The following is a 21,024-nucleotide window of genomic DNA, read 5'->3' on the forward strand; positions in this document are numbered from 1 at the left end:
TGCACATGTTTAAAGATTGTATTTTAATCACGGACTGAAACAGAATGATTTACAAAACTGATGGTTAGATTTAAAACCAACCACTACACCTTTCTGTGGGAATATTTCCCCCACACCCTAGCAGATTAGGGATCCAAGTGAAGAACAGAGCTGTTCACGTTTGCCTTTGTGACTGAACAGTGATTTCCAGGATGATGACTGATGCTGCAAGAATTCGCCTAAGATGCTTTTCAATGCATTTTATTTACCCAGCTGAAAGTGGCTTCTTCTAGGGAAGCCTGCTGGCTTCATCAGAAATCCCAACCATCTTGCAGCTTTCTGTCCAGAGCCTTCTCTGCAGCTCCTCATCATATGCTACATCAGCCGACTTTGTCCTTTCCTCATTGTAAAGGTAGCAGCCACCAGCTCCTTCCAACTCAGGCGATACTGCTGCATAGATGGTTGTAGAGGCTCCCTCCTCTGGAGTCTGCAGAAACAAAAAAAACCAAATTCAAGTGAGGCAGGTAGAGCAGAGGAATTATATTACCACCATAGGACCTTATCTGTGACAAACATCTTCCTTAATTTTGCTTAGCACTTCTGGACCTTATGCAAACCCAAAGCAATAATTAGAAAGCCACTTATTCAATTGGGAGAGTCCATTTCTTCAACAGTTCTATTTGAAGATAGCTTAAAGCCAGAACAGATATATGGATAACTTCAGTCTATTTTTTCAAGACTTAGTCAGATGGAGCATGCAAAATAATTGCTTAGCTTTCACAGTTAAAGCTAATAAACCCAAAAGCAAACACAAATATTAAAATCCTAGTTTAATTATTCATTTTGCAAGGATGAAAGGGTCTGTGCTCTGTGTTAAGAAGATGAAGGCTCTGCTGTACATGCAATGTGTTCATTGTAACCACAATGTCACATGAGAAAAGGATCATGGAAACCATGACAGCCAATTAAGGTTCTGCAGTTCAGTCCAAGAAGGCAGGTAAATGAGGGAGCTACATTTTAGACACAGCACAGTTATCAGGGTTCTTCTCTGTCATAAAGCAAAATGGTGAACAATCTATAATGTCTGATATACCACAAATACTAAATTAAAATTAATAAGTGAATAGCTTAGAGTGATAACTCCTTTCATCCTGAGAATATGCAAACTTTTTACATTCTGCATTCAGAAGGATCACACAGCTACCACTGAAATTATTTCCATGGCATTTTTATTCTAATCAAAGGACCTATTTAAAACACAATATTTATTATGCTTTGCCTTTATCAGTAATATAATTATGATCAATGCCTGCTAGATAAAAATGTATCATTTTGCTATCCTTGCAGTCATTATTTGAGGCATTAACAGTACTGATGCTGCTCAGAGATTTTTCTGCAGCACCTGACAGGATGTCTTTCCCTGAAGAACTCACTTGATGAATAAGACAGTAGTGAAGAGGTTACTCAGTGCCTTATTAAAACCAATAATTCTAAGTAATTGGAAGCTTTTTGTTATGTTTGGGGTTTTTTTAGAAAATTATTTTACTATGATATTCTGTCTAAAATCACTTAAAAATGCTCATTTACCTTGGTTTAGTACTCCACTACTACTACTACTATTACTACTACTACTTCACCCTTCTTTATCCTAAGGAAAATAGTGCTATTCATACCCAGTACATTATGTAAATAACATAAAGGAACTTAACAATTCTTTGCTCACAGAGTAGGTAATATAATGATCAACTATGAACAGCAATATAAAATACCTTGATATTGAAAAGTAGCAGAACAACGATGAATATGAGCATTTGTATTTCATGCAACTTGTACTGGATGACAGAGAAAAACAGAAAGTTTTTCTACATACTCTTGTTCTCTACTTAAAAAAGTAGTGACGCAGAAAAATCATTACTTCATGTGATGGTTCACTGGACTTTATGTTCCTGAGTTTAACAGCTCTCCAGCACAAACAGGCATAAATTTCAATATCATAACCCCCAAATCTTCATGACAACAGTTCAGCACTAAAATGTTTTGGAAAAATTGTCTGTGGGTGGAATTTATGTGATTATGTTCTTATGAGCAGGGCTCTCTACAGCCTCGGAGACTGGTCTGTATATTGTTACAGCGTCAGAAATAACATGCTGACTCTGATGATTTAATAGGATTCTCCCAGGATATGTAGATTTTTTCCATATTTTTACTGTTGATGATATGCCAGTTAAGTTCCCCACCAGTGGAAATCTACACCAAGAGGGTGGTCAGACACTGGAGCTGGCTTCCTAGAGAGGTGATTGGTGTCCCAAGCCTGTCAGTGACATCTGAACAGGAATTTGAACAATGCCTTTAAGAATGTGCTTTATCATTCGGTCAGTCATGAATTGGTCACTGCTATTGTAGGTCCCTTTCAACTGAAACAGTCCTATTCTATTCTATTCTATTCTATTCTATTCTATTCTATTCTATTCTATTCTATTCTATGCTATGCTATGCTATGCTATGCTATGCTATGCTATGCTATGCTATTCTATTCTATTCTATTCTATTCTATTCTATTCTATTCTATTCTAATATTTTAAATAAAGGTTATGCATCAGTTGAAGGTGCTTACACACCCACACTGTGACTTATACACACAGTAACACTGACCATCTATTGAAGTCAGCTTGAATAACTTTTCATATGATTTACTTTGCTCCTCCCATCCACCATATATAATATGCTGAGTTGAAACTTCTTTGCAAAATTCCTGTTTAGCTTCTACCACCTGTTGCTAGAAGCAATTATCTAAATATACAAGGAAAAAAAACCAACTCTACACTATATTTAGGAATTAGCCATCACTTGAATTATTCAAGGCTAAGTTGGATGAAGCTCTGAGCAGCCTGATCTAGTAGAAAAGTCACTTCTCATGGCAGAGGGGTTGGAACTATATAGTCTTTAAAGTGTCTTTCAACCCAAGCCATTCTATGATTCTAGGTATTATGGAAATACGGAAATGGTATATGGAAATAAGGAAAAAAAGTTTTTCAGTGCAACAGAGAGTGAGTTGCTTGTGTATGACTAATGAATCGTCTTATTCCATCTTCTGAGTGCTTAATTAATGATGAAAGTTTTAATTTTCCCTTTCTTTATAATCTCTTCACTGTTTTGGCATGTTTTCTGTTTTAATGAAAATAAAAATGAAACCCTGCACCAGGAGCCTCCTGCTGGGAGGCTGGCCTATTTGTTTTGAGAGGCTGGAAGTAAAGCATGGGTTGCATTGCTTTTCTGTATCTTGCCCATGCCTACCATAACAGCAGCTGCACATTCACACAAACATGGTTGAGACTCTTTCTGGGAAAGCATTGGGTCTACTACACACCCAAAGATCAACTGCAACAAATAAAGACACACAGACACACGCAGACATCCTGTCTGTGCACCTGTGCCTGAGGACCTCTTGGGAAGGGCAAAGCTGGCAACAGGCTGCAACCACTGGAGCAATTAATGTGTATCTGGACAAGGAGCAGGATGAATTGCTCCAGCAGAGGCAGACTCACTCCTGGTTGCCAACTTTCCATTGAAGAGCTTTTCTTTTACCACATGATAGGCCATCAAAAGATGAGGAGGAACCACAAAGCCCTTGGAAAAGAAAACAACCACAAACAGGAGACTATTGTCAAAGCAACACATCTGACCCACCCTTTGATGCCAGTGGCCTTCTAGGAAGGGGAGCACCCAATAAAGAACAGGAGAAATCCCCAGCCAGTGGACAAATATCTTGACCTATAAAACCTCAGGATATTTGGCACGATGCTCTATACAAACATATGATGAAAAAAACCCAACTACACTACATTAAGGAATTAGCCATCACTTGAAGTGTTCAAGGCCAGGTTGGAAGAAGCTCTGAGCAACTTGGTCTAATGGAAGACGTCTCTTTCCATGGCATGAGGGTTGGAACTAGATGTACTTGAAAGTCTCTTCCATGAAGTACTGTACCAAGAGTTCCAGGTAGACAGGAAGTAATAACTAGTATACTCCAAATGGCAGGGGAGGATTCTCTACACATTGCCAGTGTAAAAAAGCCTTAAAAATAGTAAAAGAATAATATTCATAGGTTCAGAATCGGTAACATTTTGTTCATTAATTGACTGGACTTGTCCTAAGAGAAAGGGACGCCAATAAATTGCACAAAGATTCTTCAGTCTTCAGTTCCTAACATATTGGTGCTAAATTTCTTTTTTAATTGGATTTTTGTTTACAAACTGTTATATTAGCATTCAAGGAATTGTAATTAATGTCTTTGTAGTATACAAGTAAAAATGATTGCTGCTTAACTTTTTCCTAATGAAATTCTGAACCTGTATTTCTCTTTGCATTTTATAGTATTGATCACAACTTTTACTTTCTTTTTCAATTAACTTTATGTTTGTCTTCAACAGTAAGTAACGGTCTGATTCAAATTACACATCTTTACTCCTTAGATGTGTAAGTTGTGGAAGGAGAGAAAACATAGCATGCAACCAGCTTATTTAAGCAAAATGTAGCCTACATAAAAATGACATTATTTTGACACTATATATTCCCAAAGAAAAGGCCTTTTACTTTTTACAGAAGCTCTGATTTTTTATTTTTTTTTCTTAAATATTCATCAATTATAACTCATCAACAAAGAATAATTTTCTCTCACTATGAAATGGAATATTCTGCTCTAGGAAAACTGGGACAAGTGCTAAGAGGGTTTGTATTTTAATTTTGCTTTTTTAGGACTTGCTAGTTCATGCATTTTGATTAATGCAATTTTCAGGGGCATATAATTTTGTCCATACTAAGTGAGGTGCTAACTCTTGCAAAATGTGTTAACTAGCAATAGTCAGTTCCTACAGCCATGTTGCCATGAAATGTTACATCCTTTCCATTTGTCTAAAACAGGAGCAACATCTTAACTCTAGAAATCTTGTGTTATCAGTTACACATGATGGCTTTGTGGTACTTTCCATGATAATCCTGTGGTACTCATCCACTTCCACCTTCACCTGAATTCATAGCTCAGAGTCCAGGGTAGACAGTGCATTATGTTCCTCAGAAACCACAGAAAACTGGACAGAAAAATTAATAAGCTCCTATAATTCCTTCTCTGTAAACCCTTCATTTTCTCACTTGCAGCAACTACCAGCAAAAAGTGACATTCTGTGTCTTAACTGTGACAAATAGCTCGAATGGACAGCATGCATATATGTCTATTTGTATTGGCTAACAGAGTTGGCTATATGATTGAAAGAGCAGTAGTGATACAAGCTGTGGTATCAGGGGACTTAGGACTTTGGAATAGCTTCTCCTCATCCCACTCAATCAGAAAATTGTACTTGATTTGTATTTCATTAATTCAGGGTTCTGCCATTTTGAGAGATTATAGGAGAGAAAGCTGGGCACAGAGGACAGAGAGCAGCTGGCAGAATCACTCACTCACACATTTTGAGAGACATGCGCAAGGGGTCAGAGAGATGTGCACACAGGACTGCCTGGTAAGCTGGAAGATCACTTAATGATGAGAAAAAACATATTAAAACATAATTTGTGCTGCAGAATACATCAAGTATTGATGGAATAATCCTCATCAGCAACATTAGGTAGACTGCTGTAGGAACTCTCATCAAAAGCGAGCTTATAACACAGGTCTTAGCTCATGTACCATTCATTAAATCATGCACTTTTCAGTTCATGTGGAAAATCTATGCATGAGTTGATGAGTTAAATGAGCTTACAGATGTTTTTTGGTTTGGTTTCCTTTTTGCCACAAACACCTTTTGATGGTGTTTGCTCTGTGGCTTTGCTTTTTTAAATGAGTGAGCCCCATCAGGCCATTCCTGGAGGGGGTAATAAATTCCCTGGTTCCAGCTAGGAAAATGCAGAATGCACTGAACAAGCCATCTTCTGGGCATCAGTACTCAAGCACTTTTGCTTGTGTTCCTTTGCCTTTCTCGATGGTAATTATTCTGATAATATTTTTTAAATGCTGCTATATTACTGACTTGCTTCTGTACTGAAAAATTCTGTACATGCAATATACATGCAGAGTTTTCTTCTTTTTCTGTCTTCCTTCAGGAGAGACAATGATCATCTGTGATACCTGAACAGTACTATGCATACACACTGTATGGATTAGCAACAACAAAGAGAACATGAAATTAACGTTAGCTAGTACAGCAAAGTCTTCTACTTGGTGGCAGCTAGTGGAGGGGTGACACCCAAATCACCCTCAATGCACTGCTTGACTCTCAAGAACAAAGGAAAACACAGAACATGGAATAGTGTGAAAAATTTCAGAAACAGAGTAGTTGGGATTGTGTTCCCATGAATATTACAGCAAACAAGCTTGTGAGAAGCAAATTACTTTGTTCTAGAGTACACTGATTACTATAATCTATGAACCACTGAATCATCTCAAAGCCAGGTGTCTTGGGAAGACACCAGGTTACTTTCTGCTGCAAGAGTCCAAGGTGAAATAACAACAGCTGCTGTAGAGCCACAGCCTCCAGGTGAAGACAGGGGCTATGTGTGCTCAGTGTGCATTGTGTAACTTGCACTGTCTAGACCTCCTAACAAGATTGCTGCTTTGAAAATTCCAGACAAAAAGTAATCCATTGAAATACTGAGTGTGAAGAAAAGGCTAGAAAGAAAATCACAACACAGTGTGTGGACATGTTCAGCCACCTTTGATAAATAAGGCTGCAGCAGCTGACTTTATATCCTGGTGAGACCAGGGGCCAGGACCAACTGTCGGGTCCCTAGGAAGCCAAAGCTGCCAGAGAACTGTGTCAGCACAGCTTTTCAGTAATCTCTGCCTTCACTCAAAAGCCCTGGTTTCCATCTGCATTCTCTCTTGCTTCTATTCTTTCATCTGTAGCTTGCTATTATGCTATTTCTATGCAATTTCTGCCTTGATAATAGACTAGAAAGATATATTTTATTGAATATAGTTCTCCCTAGATACCCAGTCAGCACCACCAAATTAATTTCTCTTCAATTCCCAACTTGTGGGAATGAGAATTCTTTAATAAATTCACTCCATAATAAAATTCTTCAGATTTTGTCTTTGAAAGAAATAGCAGAAATGGCTCAGTTAAAGTGTCAAGCCTTTCTCCTGACAACATTGTGGCCACAGAGAAATAATTTCTTAATCAAAGATATAAATATATAATAAAAGAGAAAACTTTGATGAATTAGGAGCACAAAGCAATTTTTACACTAAAAATGCATCAAAATTTGGAAGGAAATGAGTTTTTATAATCTGAATAATTCATGACTATTTGGGGAAAAAGAAGTTTTCCCTGAGCACAAGATACTGACAGAACAAAAGCAGATACAGCTGGCAAATAGACACAGAGAGTATCAAATCCCAAATCTCCTTTTCTTTTGAAAGCAGATTTTCTGGAAAGACCTGAAAAAAAATTCAGGTACACAGAGAGACTGGGAAGTCCCATCTTATCTTCACATCAGCTCCTGCATAGGTGGCTGGGATGCCTGTAGATAAGACAGACTATGGAAGAAAGGAACTGTCCTCAAAAGACTGTTAGGGTCAGCCTGTTGCTCAGGGAACCCAAGACACAGGCACATGCCCAGGTCCAAAAGCCTCATTTCCTATGAATCTTTCAACAGAGTTGGCTGTAGAAGGTTTTAATTGGTTTTGTGTCAGAGATACGCCTTCTGGGGAATCTGTTTTGCTGAAAAATGGTCAAGTAGCTCTACTCTGAAGCATGGGGTGAGTCTTGTTGCAGATTCAAAACATGAGCAAAGCTTTACTGAAGAAGGCAGCTGCCATGACTCTGAACCCTCTTCTTCTAAAGCAGCTACTTCAGGATAAGCAGGTGTGTTGCTTCTGGCTGGGGTAGAGTTAACTTTCTTCAAAGAGGCTGTTTTGGATTTGTTCTGAACACAGAGTTGATAGTATAGAGATATTTCTGTTATTGCTGAGCAGGGATTATAAAGCCTGTAAAAGGCCTTTTCTGCTTTTTACTGCCATGCTGGCAAGCAACTTGGGGTTTGTGGGAGGTTGGGTAGAGTCACAGATGTGACAGGTGATCCCAAGTGACCAAAGAGGTATTCCAAACAATATGACATCATGTTCAGGATAGAAAGTGGGGGGAGAAAAGATGGGGGGATATTTGGAGTGATAGCTGTCATCAACACATGTGATGGGCCCCAACTCTCCTGGAGATAGCTGTCTGCCAATGGGAAACAGAGAATAAATTCCTTATTTTCCTTTGCCTGTGTCCATTAAATTGTCTTTAACTCAACCCACTAGTTTTATACCTCTTACCCCTTCTATTCTCTCCTCAGTCCCACTGGTTAGGAGTGAGCGAGCTGCTGCATGGGGCTTGGCTGCTGGCTGGTGTTAAACAACAGCAGGACATCATGAGTCATGTCAAATAACACAAGATATTTGTGTTCTCAGGCAGCTGAATGAACCTCCTTTTGGCTGGCCAGCTTTCTGGGCTACACTGAAGAAAACAATGTTGATTTCAAGGAGCAGCTCCAACAGTGAACTCACTTGTAGGTAATATAAATAACAACACATAAAATTATAAATAATAATACATATAAAAATAATAAAATTATATTTTGGTCTTAATTTCAAACTTAATGTCTCTCAGGTTAGAATTGCAATACAACACTGGTGATGTGAACAGGACTGTTTGTGGATCCATATTTTGCATTTTCTAAGATATTGAATATATCACTAAAAGAACAATATTCACTTTTAAGCAATTCTGAAATAGGAACAAAAACCCAACTTTACATTACTGAATTTGAGCAGGGACTTGAAACTTTGGGTCAAAGTCATTAATCATGACTAAGTCCTTTATTCATTTTGTCAAGTGCATTGAGGAATATTACTTTGCCTAGAGGCTGATCCCTGAGCTTGCTCTGCAGCAGACAGCGATATCTTCAAAGTCAGAACTGAGATATCACTGCAGCCACTGAAATCACATTACACTTGTTACCTCCCTCAGCTTGGTAACTGTATGCAAAATTTGACAGATAGGAGCCTGCTGCCCCAGACATTGCATAAACATACGACCAGAGACACTCACTTGCTGGAACATCCAGTCTCTAGGAAATAAGACAGGCAATAAGAGGCAGAGAGAGCTGAGAAAGTACATGTACTTCACAAAATACTGAAGCCTCTTCTGGGAGCACAACATTCTGTCTGGTTAATGAGTTCTCTGGAAACCAGGTGATGTCCTGCAGCCACCTATTGCTGAGGATGCCTGAGTTAAATCACCGAGAATTGTCCTGGATATCCTCACTTAATCTGGAATTTTCTGCAACATTTCTATTCAGAGGCCTGCAAGAGATTTATTGAAGCAAATGTGCAAGTTAGAAGAGATGAGGAAAGAATGAGTCTCCAGAATCCTAATCCTGATGCCTTGTGCACTAGTCTGTAATTCCTGTGTTTGCAAAGGAAAACACATCATTTTTTTTTTACTTCCAACTTGAATTTTCATTGTATTATCTTACACAACTACATAGGTCAGCCTTAGTTTCTTGAATTCTCTCAAAGAAAATAGATTTTGGCAATCAAAACGACACAGAAAAGCACACAGAAGTATTTGAAGTGGTAGCTGCATTTTTAGCAGCCCCAGAGAACAGGAGACACAGCAAGGCTCAAAGTGCTGAAGATAATGCTCCTGAGTCCATATACCTCTGAACAATTTATTACCTGTCTGCTCATGAAAAGTAAAATATCTTTTCTGGCTTCTGGTGAAAACATATATAAAACATATATATATATATACCATCATCTCTATTTTTTTACTTACTGTTTAATATTTGACAACTCACATATCTTGTTTTCCCTTGTTAGAAAATAGAAATTGACACATCTCCCACTTCACAACTTTCTTATAATGACATTAATTTTTTAATTATTATAAGAACTCAGCATGGGCATAGAACTCCTAAATATTTAATAGAAAACCACAATATAGAAAGCCTTTATGAACTATGATGAGATCAAAAAGCAACAGACAAAATGAAATAACCCAAAATTACATAAGCCAGCAGCTATTTCACACCCTCTTCTGTTTTAAATCGCTACAACCCCCATCTTGCACCCCAAACAGCAGCAGGACTATTTCCAGCTGTGGGCTCAGCCAGGTGGAGGAGGGCTGGGAGAAGGTGGTTGCCAGCCTTGGTTTCCCAGTGGAAGCACCTCCTGAAAACAGACAGTGGAGGTGTGAAAGTGCAAATCCTTTCCTGGATCACCAGGTAGGGTCAGCAGAGGATCCCTCTCCCCTGGGACTCAGGTAGGCCATATGCCTGCACTGCCAAAGATGAGGACCAGAACTAGTGAGGTGCAAAATCTAACTCAAAATTACTACTACATTACTATTATTACTACATTAATAGCATGCAAGATGAAAATATGTCTGGGAAGATGGGAGAGAAGAAAGCAAAAGTACACTTTCCCCCAAATTTCTTAGGTCTACATTGCAGTGGCAAGCTAGCTGGGCTGTAATATGTCATGCTGATGGGTCTGCTCCACACAAAGCTCCTGCATGGATGAAGACCTTTACCTTGCAGTGCTTATCCTCACCCTGAGACTCAGCCTTTGTCTCCTTGTCCCTGAGCCTCTGGGAAGAAAGGAGTTTAAAGCAGATCACCAAATACCATTGTTGCAGTTTAATCCCAGCTGGCAATTAAGCCACTTACTCCCCTCCCATCCCCAGTGGGATTGGGAAGAGAGTCAAAAGAAGATAAAATCCATGATTGCTCACTACCAACTGACTGAGGCCCCCTGAGCAGCAATCAGTGGCTCCTGGCCAACTCTCCCCAGTTTATACACTGAACATGATGTTCTGTGGTATGGAATATCTCTTAGGTCAGTTTGGGCCAGCTGTCCTGGCCATGCTACCTCATGGCTTCTTGTGCATGTTCTCACTGGCAGAGCACAGAAAACTGTAAAGTCCTTGGCTTAGCGTAAGCACCACTTGAGACAGCTACAACATCAGTGCGCTATCAGCATTATTCTCATACTGAATCCAAAATTGTACCAGCTGCTAAGCAGAAAACTAATTCTATCTCAGCCCAAACCAGAAGAGAGCTATCCAAACAGAACCAGAACTGTCCGTGTCCCAGATGCTCTGAGTTTCTGGTTTTTATGGAGTTATTGTGCTTAAGTTATAGTTTCATGATGTTCCCCAGATTGAGAGGAGAAAGTCCAATCTAGAAGACAGATAAAAGTGGTGGGGAGGGAAGGAATCTTTTTCTGGAAATTTGTTTCACATAATTGCAGTTTCTGGAAATTTCATCATTTAATCTTGAATGATAAACCAAAAAGATCTAAACAAGAGGCTTAATTTACATCTGTCCCTAGTAGCATACCATAAAGATGGGAAACGAGAAGACCAGACTTATTTTCTACAGTTATTTTAGTGGAAGACTTAAGTGAGAGCAGCTCAGATTTTCTAATCATATCTTTTTAACAGATAGTTAGTTAGCTCAAATAAGTAATTACAGATTTTTACATCCTTGATTTTGCCCAATAATCTCATGGCTTTTCTGTTTAAGAAGTAAAACCCTTGAAAAATTACAGTTCTCTTCATTTTAATTAAACTCTATTTTATCAGGAAGTGGCTTGTAAAAAATAAATAAATAAATAAAAAGTCATCTTGTAAACAGAACTACCATTTCCCATTTTCTATCACAATACTATCAGATTGCTAAAGTCATAAAATAACAGATAGATTCTGAAACCATACCATTATGGAGCTGTCTATATAGCTTGCCCTTTGTTTCCCAAGAGAAGTTCTGAATTTAAAGGCAAAGGCTACATTCAGTTGTAAATTGGCATATCTGAATGCTTATTAACCAACCAGAATCAACTTGTTTTTAACAAAATAACCAAAAATGCAAATGTAAAGGATGACTGAATCTGATTATTCAAATCGAGTTTTTTGTTGTGTAGACTGAAACTGAATTTAAGCTCTGTAACTTAAATCCTTTTGTTTAAATCAATCAACCCCAGGGATCTTCACTATCTGCAAAGGAATCTATTGATGGCTTAAATTCAGAAGAGACCCAAGGAATATGTATAACTTTAGACAGGCAAAGAGTGCCATTGATTTCAATGAGATTAGTCTCTCAAGCTATATCAGAGATTTGAGACATCATATCTTTAACTGCAGAGCTCATTAGACAGAAAGAAAACATGCAGACCCTCAGCCACATAAATGATTCCCAAGGTTTGAAACAGAAGCAAAAAACTTTCATCTTGAAGACAATTATTCAGGAGTTTAAGCTCATCACATTTAATCAACCAAATGGTCTGAAAGAAGGGCAGCCTGGTACTCATAATGCAGAGGACGGTATAAGCCTGTGGGGAGGTGATATTGTTATCAGTATTATCAATATTATTATTATTATTATTCATTTTCAGGGGCTCTAAAGGAAAAACAAGCATCAATTCCAGCAGAATAGGTAAAGGAAAGCATGAAAATGCATGTACATAAAATTGCTAACTACTGTTAAGTAGAAAGACACAGATCTACGATCCACTGAAATTTTCAAATTTAATACCTAGGCTTGGAAACCTTCATTAACGTAGCAGATGGAGTAAAAAAAAAAATGTGTATCCATTGCAAAAGCCAGAATTGGACTTGGTGACAGATGTGGTCCTTGCCATGTTCTTTTTTCCTTTTCTGGATGACAGAAGTCACAGCAGAGGTGTCACATTGTTGTACAGGTGACACAGTATACCCCGTTCCTGTGACCACACTGACTGTCCCAGCTTTTGTTGGAGGAAGAATTGGTTCAAATTCCAAAAATGAGATCCACAGAGAATGATCAAATCTCATTAACTGAAACAGGACAATGGAAAACTGGAAAGAAGAAAACCATTTACACCAAACACCAAACCCTTTTACACCAACCATCTTTCCCTAGAAAACTATCAAAAAAACCCAAAACAACCACCCAGCAAATATGAGTTGTGAGGCATGAATGTTAAAAAGACCAGCAATTGTCCTGAAAGTTTTCTTATTCCTTTTATTTCATCTTCAGGTATCTCCTGTCTCTGCAGAATTTCTGACTGGGGTTTTGATACCGGGCTAATTCAGGGCTTGGGTAGCCATGGCCCAGAGGCTTGCTCTTGCAGAACGATTGATAGACAAAATAAACCAGCAAGAATTAACCTTTTCTTTTCATTAAGCTCCCCAGGAGAGTTCCTGTTGCACTGGAATTCATAGGGCATTTTGACATAAAGGTTAGAGCACTCGTTTAGAATGGGAAACAAATACCGTGAGGTTTTATGGCTTGATTAATACATTTTACTGATTCATCTGGTGCTGAAATAATTCACTTTATTTAGGAAGCACAATATTGAACTATGCTCTTTGGTAGTGTCATTTTGCTACACACATCCTTTGGGCCTGATAGTTCAATCAATGAGCTCCCCCTACCCCCACTCACTTAAGGTGATACACTGCAAGCAGAAAAGCTCCAGATGATTAAATTTCTGATTCCCAGGAAAACATCCAGCTGAATTAATGCAGAACTGTGCTAAGGTTTAAGCAACTGCTTCTAACTCGTAAAAGCACAGGCTGAGGTCTGAGCAGAGCTCGAACACCAGTGCTATCCCAGCCCTCCCCTCTGCCTCTCCTGCCCGCACAGCAGCTTGCTTAAAATTCTGCTCTTCACCTGCAAGTCTGTGCAGCTCTGCAGCCGCCTATTGTTATTTAACGTGTACTTCACAGTGGAATTGAATTGTTCCAATCAAGATTAGTTTCTGTTTCTCTGTGTGGTATGCAAAGCATGTCTGCAGACAAAACTTTCATCCATTTCTCCACCTGCCTTTTCATTGTGCCCCACAACAATCTCACTGACAGTCCCAGTGCTTTTTTATTCCCTTTTCTTCACGAATTCCTAAATGCCTCTTGCCAGGCTCTCACTGCAAGCTCCCTGAGTGTGGCTGCCACATCAGTGGCCCCACTGGCTCAGATCCCTTTCTGCAGCCCATATGTTATCTGGAGGAAGAAGGGGCTCAGGGTAGGGGGGCTTCCCAGTGCAGCACCGACAATCACCCTCCTCGGATCATCCATCCATGTCACTGAGCCCCTTCAGAGACCAAAAAGCAGACTTCAAAGCATAAGCTCTTGGGTATTTACAATCTGTGGTGCAAACAAAGGAGCAAGCCCAAGTCTTATCGTAGTAGAAAAAGAAGAGGAAAATACCATATGAAAACTTGTGAATACATTGAGCCAACCAAACTGACAATTCAGGGGAAATGATGGGTCCACAAGCAGTGCCAAACCGCTAGAGCAGGTCAGGCAACAAGGCTCCTCTTGAAGCAAAAGAGTGGTGTTACACTGGTTACACAGGATGTTACACTGCTGGACATGTGGGGCTGCAGAAAAGGACTGCAGGCGAGGCCGGTCCCCAGCCACCAGCATCAGCCACAATCCCTGCTGCTGCTTGGTCCTTGCCAGGGCACAGGACACTCCTGCAGCAGGAGGACAAGCTGCAAAACCCCCTTTACTCTGCAGATCTGCTGAGCTGATGTGGCTACAAGGATGCCACAGTCAAAAAGGAAGGGTTTCCAAGCAGCGCAATCTTTGTATAAAAATAACCTAAAAATCGGGTTTTATCAATTGCATAAACTCCTTGTTGTCCAAAACAAAACTGACCTTTGCTTTTAAATCTGTGTTCATAAAAGATGATCCCAACTGATTGTGAACTTTGCAATGTCTATAACATGGTTCAGGGAAAAATACATTTAATTTTCCTAATAGCTGCTGACAGTCTGCGAAACAAATAGTTTTAATTATTTTCTCCTTGGTGAATTTCAGCTCTCATCATTTAATCAAAAAGTAGCACATTACCAACAATTGAGATTAAATGGAGAGACATACAGTAGGGGAAACAGGAAATTACATTAGCACTAAACAGTGACAAATATGTCCTTCTTATTGCACCCTTGTCCTGATACAGCAGAACATTTACAATGTCCTGATTAAAAAAGCCTTTAAAACCCAAATGAGCCCTTTAGACTTTTCCCATTTATCCTGAGACTTATGGCTAGTGAAAATGTTGATGTGGTCTCTGCAATTAAAAAAAAATCATAATCTTAAGGACACTTTTCACTTGTTGATGAACAATGTACAGACCTTACACATTGGTGTAAAATAAGTGTTAGTCATTTTTTTACTGGCACTACTGATGCATGAAAATAACTACACAGCTAATCAATAGGTAATGACTATATTTCAGGAGTAATGCTCTGTTCAGAGAAAAAAAATGACTGCAATTCACAAACAATTATTGACATCATGAAACACATGAATCAATGCCCACTAGAGATCTGCACATTATTTAAAATTTCTTCACCAATATTTGTCTTTGTTCCTTAGTCCCAGTGTAATGTTTCCTGCCTGTTACACTGTGAATTTATTAAAGTTTAGTGAGAATATGTTGATGACAGCTAGAATAAAATGTAAAAGCTAGACTTCTGATGGATAAATCCAACTACTAGCAGCGGCCTGACTATTACCAGAACGCTGTAGCCATGGGATTCCATGCAAAGCTCTTTCTTGCAAAAGCCATTTTTTGTCACAGGATGATCAAGACCTCACCTCTTAAAGGTCCACTATAATTCTGCTGGAATTCAATTCTTTTAAGTCTTCCTCATTGCGTTTTCTGCCTCCAATGGTTTACTGCTGAGAGCAAGTGGAAGGACATGAGGTGGCCAGAATTGGAGGTGGTGTGCCTCACAGCTTACTGAAGTGTACCAAGGAGACAGATTTATCACTGGCTCCTACAGGGAACCAATGAATTCCCACTGGCCTAATTCTCTAAATATAGCCGTTTGCCTTGTTTTTATTGTTACCTCTGTGCAGAGCAATGGAAAATCATGAAACAGTCCAAGGTACAAATCTGAATTCTTATTTGTTAACGCAAGGGAGAGAACAACACAGCTGTTCTTCACATGCATAAACAAATATCTGAGATGCACAGGCCAGTGAAGAAGATGATTACCACTGGCTCTCACATTTTTTCTTTTTGATTCACATGTGGCTTGAGACATGGCTAGTTTACAGCCTGATATGATACTCCTTGAGGTTTTAACTGCAAATCAGCTCTGCTTAGCCCAGAACAAACATCTGGTCCTTGCTTAGAAAATGAATTGAAACAACATCATGCCTGCCATCAGAGCACAGCTACTCGAACATCTGACAACAGTTACCAGCAGCACCTGATGGGAGGGACAGATTTTCAAAAGAATACATGCCCAGCTGTGACTAGAAACACATTTGGGTGTCTTGCTACAGTTCTGCATAAGAAAACAGCAATCATTTTTAATTACTAATGTAATAAAATGAGAAAAATAAGTTTGGCTCTTGAAAAATCAGGGACATTCCTCTCCTAGTCTAAATTAATATTATGAAGAATTTACAAATATTTTCAGATGACCACAGCAGAACAAAAGCATGACAAACAACAAACAAGCACTAAGAGAAATCCGGAGAGAAAATAGCACTAAGGTGCACATCTTTACACAACGCGTTTCTCTAAGTGAAAATAGATACCTGAGCCAAATATGGTCTTTAACTCCTTCTCTGCAAATATAAACTCATTTCCAAAGAGCTCACTCACGGTAATTTTTTTTCCTTTTATTTAGGCAAGCACGAGAAATCATAAAGTAAGATTGAAAATTGTCTCAGCATACACCTCATTTGCAAGTAGTAGAGAGCTGCTCAATCTCGTAAAGCTTACTTTTGTGTTGAAAAGGAAATAAAATCTAGACAGTACTCTGGCTGGAGCTAACTGCTGCTACATTAAATAAGTACAAATAAAACTATTTCAAAACTATAAACGATGAGGTAGGCTCAACGAAATAGAGATGAGAGCATAGCCCAGAATATATTCACATAATTTAAAAATAAACATTAAAAATGTATTTATGGGGTGATGAGCAGGAAAGGAGCTGCTCTTCTAAAGCTCTGAGCACACAGCCCTGCTGGCTCCTGGTTTTCCAGTTTAATTTAGAGAAAAGGTTACAATCATCGATCTCATTCCACGAGTTGTCAGAAAAGCCAGCCCTACGTATTTCATCATTAAGAAGCCCCACTGAAGAGGTGTTTTAAACATTTGCAATTTAGGTTAACTGACCACTTGCTAGCTGCTCTGTAGCTCTGCCCTTTCTTCTAATTCAAAAATATATTAACTGGAGGACAATTGCAGATATTCTCATTCATAATCTACAGTGACAATAACAAACCGCAGATCAAATTAAAAGGATCTTGCAGTCTCCCAAAATATTCAGTGCTTTGCATTTTGCTATTTATCTATCCTTCCTAAAAATTCTTAGGTACTGCAGATGAGTAAAGCTGAGTGGAAGAATATTATTGAAAACTACATAGTAAAATCTGTTTAACTTGTAAGCCCACAGAAGCTTACATTTTTATTTAGTATATGATTAAAAATGAAATTACATTTTATTAAGATATTTTTGTTTATTAAGAAGTTCTACATTTAAAAGTAAGTAATATTTTAATATGAAAATTATCTAATCTCCACAAATTTAAGCAAAGGGACTCCAAAACATAAGAGGTACTCCAGTCTCCTGAATTTTAGGTATATCTATTTTTCTCTGATATAGGCACTAAGTAACCATCTTAATCATTGCAAAATTCTGTAAATAAATACTGTCATCCAAAGTTTTACAGAAATACAAGTTGATTGTAAAAACAAGAAATAAAATTATATTCAAAAATACCTTCTATCTACCACACATAAAAATAAAGATTTTTTTTTATGCAAGGAAGATGCTTACATGAAGAAATACCAAGTATAGTACAAATGACCCAGCAATGTGGTCAGAAACTATGGAGTGTTTAATAATTCCTTGAAGTGGAAAAAACACATGCATCTCAGTGACATGATTCATTGACAGATATTTCCATGGTAAATATAAGGGAAACTCTACAGGCTGCTGACAGCAATGAAAGGTGAATGAGAGATTACTGAAATGCAGCTAAATTGCGGGTATCTTGAGACCTATGTTTCAGTTCACCACACCATTTATTTCTTGACAGTTCAAATTTTCTATACAATCCAAAGGATTTATTTTGAAATCTAGACAGTCATTCATATCAGGGGACTGACTTTTACCCAGTCTTTTGGAGCACTGACACATGATTTTAGCTCTCATAACAGGTCCATGACCCGTAGTCTGCAGTAGTCTATTGCTCTGATTTGAAAGACCCACCAAAAAAGACCAAACACTCAGTTTTGACCTCCCCATAACATCACATCATTGTTTAAATTAAAAAGGCCAAAAGATCAGAAAACAAACAAACAAACAAGTTGGTTTTGTTTGTTTTTTTTTTTTTTTTTTAATTTTAAAACATAGTATAATTTCTCCATAAGAAAAATATGGCAAATAGCAGTGAAAACACACCAATTCAGGTCAAGGAGAGCTGACATCACAAAAGAGGATTGCAATAACTTGCCTTCCCTTAGAAAAAATCCTGACCAAACTCTTTTGTGGACATTTTAGAAATGGAAATCTTTGTCTTTCTAACTCTGGCTAGTCTAGTCTGGACCCTCAGTTGGATTCAATATCTCAGCTGACTTCCAGTATGATTATAAGGCTCCCTAACACTAGTCATCTTGAAGGAGATTTATATGCAAACCAGGCATTTGGGAAGACCTCAAACAATGGCCTTGAGCTGTCTTTGGAAACGAGAAGCCGTGGTCTCTCATTCAAGGGTCACACTGTGGCCCATGGTTGCCCAGCCTCTCTGCTGAGGGGTCTCTTGAGCATTGACCAAACTGTGAGAAGCACTGCTGTAATGCAGGTTAGATACCAACTACATGGCTATGTCAGTTATCTGTACAGCTCCATTTGCAATTTATCATGGTTATGTTGTTTTTAAGAGCATGCACAGATATTTTGACCAGGACAATAAAAGATTTAATTTCCACTGAAGACTCTTCAGACTGATCCATATATCTGTCATCTTCCCTTTTTCTGCTGTAACCAAAAGCAAGGACTAGACTGTTGGACAATTCAACACAGCTCATCAGCAAACTGGAAGAACTACTGTCAAGAAAGGCAAGGATGGAGGTGAGTGCAAGAAATGGCTCATCTTCACAAAAGGTTTTCCTAAAGGAGAATTTGCTAGATGCTCAACAAGTTCAAAATCAAATGGACATTTCTTGGAAAATCTTCACTTTTGTACTCTTACACTCTTTTATATACTCTTACACTGGATTCTTTTTTTCTTTTCAGCATGAAAACAAAGCAGGCAAACCTGGAGCAAAAAATAAAGGATTCTAAATAGAAAAAGAATTCAGAAGCAACAATCCATCTTGGGACATCTCTGATCTAATTTTGCAGATAATCTATCAGCTGATCTTCTTCTCCAAAACCTATTTAAACTCCATCACAAATACAAGACTCTTTTTATAACTGCCACACTGTAGGAGTCATTCCCAGAGTATGATTCCAAAGATTAGAAGCAAGTTTCTTCTTTTTCCTTATTTCTTTCACATTTTCTCAAAATAAATACATTTCCAGTCACTCCAATTCATTTTTGTCTTGAGTAAATTGTTTCCCTAAAAGCATTCTTACTCCTGTTTGGTTAGAGACTATTGCTAGATACCATGATATAAATTGGCAATAAAAAGAAGAAAAAAATTGCCAAGAGCTTCTACAGAGTCAAACTGAAACCAGCTCACAAAAGCTGTGTTGTCTTTTTTGTAAGAGTGACAGCACTGGTTCCAACCTTGAGCAGAATGGTACCTGCTCACATCTACAAAGCCTAATGACTCTAATACTGCAAATTCTTTCTTTCCAGCCAGGAGAGCATGTGACAGATTGTACATCAAAGGTACAAGGCTGCTTCTGAGCACTGGAGGTACTTTATAATTCCCTTGGCTCCTCTGAGTAAACCACTGTGAAGTGACCTGGAGATGACAAATCCAGGTACCTGACCACAAAAACATTTCATATTTTATCACTTTTTCAAAAAGATGGAAATAATGACACCAGCAATTTGCCTTTAACCTAGAAGTATAACAAGTGGGTTGAAACTTTCATGGGAGAAGTTGTACTCTAACCAAGATACTGGGTTATAGATATATTTTGCAGTGAAAATAGTGCTTGAGGCTTGCCTTACAATGAGGAGAAAAAAAAAAACCTCACTAAAATTAAAACTGAGCATTAAGTGTATATAACATAATATTAACAGGGTAATTTAAAAAAAAAAGAAACAAAACAAACCCTGTGTAAAATGCAATGCTTCCTGTCTTCCAGATCATCTTGAATGGATTTCAAGCAACATCAGCTGAACCTAGTAATATAAACATTTGAAGTACTTACTACCTCTGGAGATTTGCAGGCCCTCTAAAGCGATTAGGGTTCAGTGTATCTGTGCCAGCCTTAATCCACTTCCTGAGATAACAGGCATATAAAATAGGACACATGTGCCACAAACCTAAACCAGGCAAGAAAAATAAAAGGCCAGCCCCAGATCAAGGAGAACCTCTAAGGAGCAGGATCAGACATGTCTTACATGCTTTACAAAAGAACACTACTCCACAGAGGATATGAAATCAAATCAGATAATCCTTGGTAGAAGAATATGAAGTAAGATTCAGACCTAGATGCTTTTATGTTCAGATCTTATTTACTTCTTTAGCAAGTTCTGATTAGTGTATTTTGTGTAAAGCCACTGATGAAGTACCACAAACTTCATGATGATGGAAGTCATCATTTCATGTGCAAAGGAAAATGGGGACCAAAGTTCTTGTTACTGGTTGTGATGCATGAGAGTTGTGATAACTGAACTCCTTTCTGAAAAATTACCAGGCTACATTCACAGCTTGGGCAGTTATAAAAATAGCCTTTGTAACTGGGCAATGTACAGCCCTGACAGAAAAAACAAGTATACTGCCCCACAGTGTCCTCCCTACATAATTTTTAGAATGAAAAAACAGTTTGGGTTGGAAGGGATCTTAAAGATCACCTAGTTCCAACACAACTTCCAGGGG

General features: G+C 38.4%; 1 protein-coding gene and 1 long non-coding RNA gene across 4 annotated transcripts in view; both read right to left on the bottom strand.

Moving 5' to 3' along the window:
* The window catches only part of DHRSX (dehydrogenase/reductase X-linked), a 161,590-nt gene continuing 140,566 nt past the window's right edge, over window positions 1–21,024 (bottom strand). For all 3 annotated transcript variants that reach the window (XM_086880725.1, XM_086880724.1, XM_086880726.1), the window contains one exon: window positions 1–466. In XM_086880725.1, coding sequence (XP_086736851.1) covers window positions 269–466 — 198 coding nt within the window. In that variant the 3' untranslated portion in view covers window positions 1–268. The remainder of the gene's footprint in view (window positions 467–21,024) is intronic.
* LOC147654076 (uncharacterized) lies at window positions 6,576–10,030 on the bottom strand. The gene is made up of 2 exons (XR_015285439.1): window positions 9,792–10,030; window positions 6,576–9,316 (listed from the first exon to the last, which is right to left on the bottom strand). It is a non-coding gene; the product is annotated as an uncharacterized LOC147654076 (long non-coding RNA).

Source organism: Cyanistes caeruleus, chromosome 3, assembly GCF_971803275.1.
Source record: "Cyanistes caeruleus chromosome 3, bCyaCae1.hap1.1, whole genome shotgun sequence".
Lineage (NCBI taxonomy): Eukaryota > Metazoa > Chordata > Aves > Passeriformes > Paridae > Cyanistes > Cyanistes caeruleus.